General features: G+C 27.9%; 1 protein-coding gene across 2 annotated transcripts; it reads right to left on the bottom strand.

The window, feature by feature from the left end:
• Positions 1-3,170: 3,170 nt before the first annotated feature.
• Positions 3,171-4,900, bottom strand: LOC108452184 (dof zinc finger protein DOF3.6-like). 2 transcript variants are annotated; one of them, XM_017749952.2, is made up of 3 exons: positions 4,702-4,900; positions 3,631-4,510; positions 3,171-3,518 (listed from the first exon to the last, which is right to left on the bottom strand). In XM_017749952.2, exons 1-3 carry the CDS (start codon positions 4,750-4,752, stop codon positions 3,499-3,501), a joined length of 951 nt encoding a protein of 316 aa, XP_017605441.1. In that variant the 5' UTR covers positions 4,753-4,900; the 3' UTR covers positions 3,171-3,498. The 2 variants fall into 2 exon arrangements, with proteins under 2 accessions (XP_017605441.1, XP_017605442.1); XM_017749953.2 differs by having other exon boundaries at positions 3,655-4,510.
• Positions 4,901-5,600: the final 700 nt, after the last annotated feature.

The following is a 5,600-nucleotide window of genomic DNA, read 5'->3' as shown; positions in this document are numbered from 1 at the left end:
CTTACTATTTAATGAAATTACTTTAGGGTTCAAACTTGAAGTTGTGATGAAACAAAAAGCATGCCCACTCGAGAAAAAAATAAAGGCCCTATTTGCTTTGTTTCGGCCTAAATAAAGCATGCCTTGGAAACCATACCTATTTCAATCATAATATTTGCTTCTCTTAGGATGAGTTTCAAACTTTGGATGAAATTTTTAATAATTTTAAAATTTTTTAATGTTGGTATTTGGAATTATTTTATTTAGATAAATAATTTTTTTAGATTTTAGAATGAGTTAAATATAATTATAAAAGAATAACAATATTAAAAATAAATGATATGAAAATAAAGAAAATTATTTGATACCAGTGAAATTAAAAAGTTTCACAAGCAAAGATGAAATAATGTAATGTATCTTTAGGAAATATTTAAAAAAAAAAAAAATAAAAGCAAAACCCAGCTCGTGAAGTTAAAAATTTCAGGATAAAATAATAATCCTAAAAACAATGAAATAGGCATGTCATTGATCGAGAACTAATGACTTAGTTGCCTCCCTTGCTCAAATGGGTTAATTACCCTTTTAGTCTTCCTAATAGTTTTATCTTTTAAGTTAAGATGTTTTAATGCACTTGCAAGATCTTTAAATTTTCTTTCGATCCCTCTAAACAAAAAATTCTAGCTTGACTTTAATTTTGTAAAATATATAAATATTCTTAATAATAGAAAATATAGGAAATTTATTAAATTAAATAAAAACGATATTGTGAAGTTTATTTATTTTTTATTTTACAGTGATGATAATGTGTTAAATAAAATAAAATATGGAAAAATTCAAACAAATAAATTCATTTTGGTAACTTTAATGATAACGTATATTGAAATGATAATAGGGAGGCGGATAGGCTTGATAAAGCGGGAGTGAACCGGTGTAATGATCTGTTAACGGTATTTTAGTAAGGGTCCTATTTGGCTATTGTATGCTGTTTGTTTTCTGATGCTGTGTTGTTCCAACCTCTCCTAGCTGGCGTCTCACATTTTGAGTTGTATTTTTGCTTCTTCTATGCCTTTTTATGATCAGGGTATCATTGGCATGGGGTCGGGATGCTGTTATTTGGTCTATGTTTTTGCTTGTTGTTTGAGTAGTTGGGTTCAGCTACTGCTTTTGGTTTTGGGTATTAGGACTTCGTATTATCGTTCCTTCGTATCTTGCTTTACATTTCCCTTCCAAAATAATATAAAATCTCTTTTCCCTTTTGATATAATCAATGTGTTTTACAATTGATAAATTTTTACGAAGTTTGTGATTGTCTTTTTTAATAATATCATCAATTTTTAAAATTCAAACTTAAATTCTCTTCGTAAAAATATAATATATCTTATCATTACAACCAACATTTATTAATTGTTAATATCATCTCTTAAAATGATTAAATAAACTATTTAAGTAGGATGATGATGATTCTGTAATATTCAAACTTTGAATCCAGTTTGCCACCTTTTAGGGTGATTATATGTACTAATTGGACTAACTCTCAAGTTAACGAGTGCATTTTATTTTTTGATATAAGGGTGATTAAATAAACACCACTGGTTTACTATCCTTGAAATGAGTGTGATAATTCATTTATTATATAATTATCACAAGTTTTAAATAACAAAGCATTTGATAAATAATAAGGTTTTGTGATTTTATTATTTAAGGTGAGTGATAACCTTCACCTATATTAATATTAATGCATGTTTTAAATATTGTTCATCTTCTACTTAATTTCAATTGTTTTTATTCTAGTTTTATCGTCGTACCTTGTTGTTGTTTTAAATTATTATATGCTAGCTTTTATATATATATATATATATATAGTTTTGTCTTCCTTCTTCTTCTTCTTGTCTCATTCTTGCATATTGCTTCAAGTTTTTTTTTATTTTAAAATTTAAAATATTGTTTTATTTAACTTTTTTTAGTTCATCAATATTGTCTTTCTTGTATGGTTAACTTTATAATTTGAAATGGATTTTGAAGTTTATAATTTTGTTTTACTTAATTATTAAAATTTTAAACCTGATTTTAAAAATTCTACTAATATTAGGATTGCTTTCAACGGATTCAACTTTTTCTTATAGTACTTTCTTTGATTTTAAAATATCTAATGGACTGCTTTCAATAGATTTGAGCACCAAGAGTTTGTATTGTTTACACTTGAACAATTATTTTGAATCAAGTTTCTTTTTTTTAAATTTTTTGTATCGAGAAAACTGTTTCTCAGTTTATATGATATTTTGGTCAAAACTATGAGACATATCTAAAATTAATTTGATGAAATGTTGTAAATAACGTAATTTGACTTAAATTTTTAGTTAAATGCGGTGAAATATATATATATATATATATATATATATATTATTTCTTAGTTTTTAATTAAACGTTTAAAGATGTTAATAATAAGATAAAATACATTTATATTCTAACTCATAGTAAACAAATATATATATATATATATATATATATATATATATATATATATATAACAATGTTCACCAACTAAAAACGTTAATGTAATAACATCCATCTTTTATCTATCATTTTGAAACTTCAGTGATATTTAATGCAACATTTCTCTTTTACATCAAGAACATGTCCATTAAAAGTCCTTATAAGAACTAACTAGATTAACTCTTGAATTCTTACAAAATACATGTCTTTGATATAAAGATATTCAACAAAGTTTATGAAAAAGAAAAGAGATAAAACTCAAAATTATATATAAATTTTAATTTAATGTACAATTTGATACATCATTTTTGATTTGGTGCAATTACACATGATAAATTAGTTATAGTTAAAATGCATAAAACTTTGATTTTGATTCAATTATACACATTTAAAGAAACATTAATTTAGTTTTACATTGGAAAAATATAATTATTTGTGTATGCAACATATAAACTTAAAATGGTGTTAGATCGATAATGATATCGAAAATTTATGAAAATCAAATTAAAATAAAATTTTATTTATAAAATTACATAAAATTAAAATTTATATATAACATCACCAAAATTCATAAATAATTTTAAAATTTATAAAAAAAAATTGCTGTATTGAATTCCACTTCATGATTATATTAACTAACCAATCTAATTCTCCAAATTTTTTAATGAAAAGTTGCTCGAATCTTTTAATACATTCAATTTTCACATATCAATTTTAAAGGAAATGATCACTTATACAATTTAATCTACAATCTTCATATCAAATACCAAAACTCTCTCTCCATTAGTATACATATAATATACTTTCTTACCACATTACAATAATAGAAACACAAGAAAAATAAAATGAACAACAGCAAATAATTTCAAGAGTCGAAATTTACCATTTTCTAAACTAATAAGAGTCTTCTTTTAGTCCGTTCCTTTTCCTATCCATCATCACTTTCTCATCATCATCAACTTGGAAACCTTGAATTTTGCAAAAGTTAGCATATTTGTTTATTGAAAAAAATCCTTATCTATGACTTCATTTCTCTTTGATGAAACCTGTAGATAATTTAAGCAAAAGAAAGCAAAGATTGGATTGGGTTTTGGGGTGGAAGAAAATATAATTAAAAAAAAAATCAAAAGAAATGGGTTATGGAAGAAGAGGTGAAACCAGAAAGATCAGTCCATGGATTACCACCACCAAAAAACCAGTATTGATCGTCATTTCCTGAATTCCCCAGAAAATTCCTTGATGGATTCAACCATGGAGATGGAGTTTCTTCCATTTTAACAGCTGACGACTCGGTTATCGTGCTCTCCAATGGCTTAGACCCAAGCTGCTGCTGCTGACCGGCATAACCTGTTGGCTCCATAGTTTCATTTACAAATGAATATAACCCAGTTTGAGGGTGATCCACACTGGTTAAAAATGGAAATTGTTGAACTTGTTGCGCTGATCTCCAATCTGGTAACATTAATCCAATACCATTTGAGCTCATTATTCTAGTTTCATCGCCAAAAGTAACCTCAATATCACCAGAATTATAGTCACCAAGATGATGTAAAGGGCCCAATGGAGGCAACTGTGGCGCTGCTGCTGGGTTCACGTGGCTTAACATTTCAGTACAACCATTAGAGTTGATAGTAGTGGCAGATGAGCTTGACCCGGTTTGGCGTTCCGATGTTACCGATGGGGACTTTGATCTTTTACGTCCTTTGCTTCGTTTGTTTCTTCGACAACCACCGCCGACCGGGACGTTCCTTAAGGCGCCGCCGCGAGTCCAGTATCGTCTGCAGGTCTTGCAAAAGTGGCGAGGCTGTGAAAGACTGTAATTGTTGAAGTAACAAAATTTAGTATTTGTTGATTCGCATCGAGGGCACTTGAGAGCTGACGCAGGGTGTGGTATTTTAGCTAGCCTGGCTCGTTCCACCATTGAACCAGGCCTAATACCACCTGCACCACCACCAGCAGATGGTGGTGCTGGTGGTGGAAGCTGAGAATTATGATGATTCTCGCTAGTGATAACTCCAGGTTGCTGAAGAAATGGTGGCTGCAGAATTCAAAGAAAAAGTTTTAAGTATAAAATATCAATATTCGTAGGAGATCAAATAAATGGTATATTCAAGTGAAGATTAAAAAAGAGTAGGAATATTATTTATCTCTAAATGGCATTTTTGTAGGGAAAAACCTATATGGGAAAGAAAATCTGGGAAAATATTACTAGTTAAGAAAAGCAATTACCTGCTGCCAATTAGGAGGATCAAGATAGCTTGGAAGAGATGAGAAAACCATGGTTAGTGAGCTTGGAGCTTTCTATCTTGACAAAAAGGGTTTTTGAAGATAGGGTGAAGAATCACATCAAAAACAAAGGGGGGTTGCAGAGAAAGAAAAAGGTGAGAAAATTAAGGAAAAAATATAATGAAAAGAAGTGAATGAAGGAAAGCTTAAGGGTGTGTTTATTTATTTTGTTATTTTATCTTTTTTTCATCCCACTCTTTTTTTTCTTTTTTGTTTTTTCTAAAATTACAATAAGCATCGAATTAACTATCTTAACTCAAATTAATTAATTAAAAACAAATAATATCAATTTAAATATATAATCAACAATAAATGCTATTTCTCTATTCTAAAGTGTTTCCAAATCAATAATATAGATTAATTATTTTAGGGTTAGAACATTTTAAAAATAAATTAGTAATTAAGCTTAAAATATATTTTAATTATTAATAAAATTTAGGAAAAAAGACATTAGATTATTAGTGGTCATGCATGTCTTGAGAAAGAGAAGAAACCCTAGGTGAATATAATAATTGAATTTTATAGTTAAGGCAAAAATAAAAGTTGGTCTTGGTGGGTGTCTTAATGGGTGGATTTGTCACAATCAAATGTACCTTTATTTCTAGGGTTTGTTCCTTGAGGATTAATTAATTATTATTATTATTTTGCATATAAAATGTAAAAGGATTTTTTTTCTTTTCTTTTATCATTTCATCTTGATTATTCTAGTTATATAATGGTACAAAGAATCATGTATACCAAATCAATTAGCAATGTCTATATAACAAGAAAAACACATACACGTAAACTAAATTTAAAATAGAATAAAAAGAGGGTTCCGAAAATTGATGTTCCTAATCCTA

Source organism: Gossypium arboreum, chromosome 5 (assembly GCF_025698485.1).
Source record: "Gossypium arboreum isolate Shixiya-1 chromosome 5, ASM2569848v2, whole genome shotgun sequence".
NCBI lineage: Eukaryota > Viridiplantae > Streptophyta > Magnoliopsida > Malvales > Malvaceae > Gossypium > Gossypium arboreum.
Note: the sequence above shows the minus strand (reverse complement) of the source record. Positions and strands in the feature narration are given on the sequence as shown.

Excerpts from the sequence above, each read along its gene's own strand:
- LOC108452184 (XM_017749952.2), bottom strand. The coding sequence starts at position 4,752 with ATGGTTTTCTCATCTCTTCCAAGCTATCTTGATCCTCCTAATTGGCAG. Across the intron at positions 4,511-4,701 it reads ATCCTCCTAATTGGCAGCAG|CCACCATTTCTTCAGCAACC; the intron begins GTAATTGCTTTT and ends TGAATTCTGCAG. Across the intron at positions 3,519-3,630 it reads TCCATGGACTGATCTTTCTG|GTTTCATCAAAGAGAAATGA; the intron begins GTTTCACCTCTT and ends AATTATCTACAG.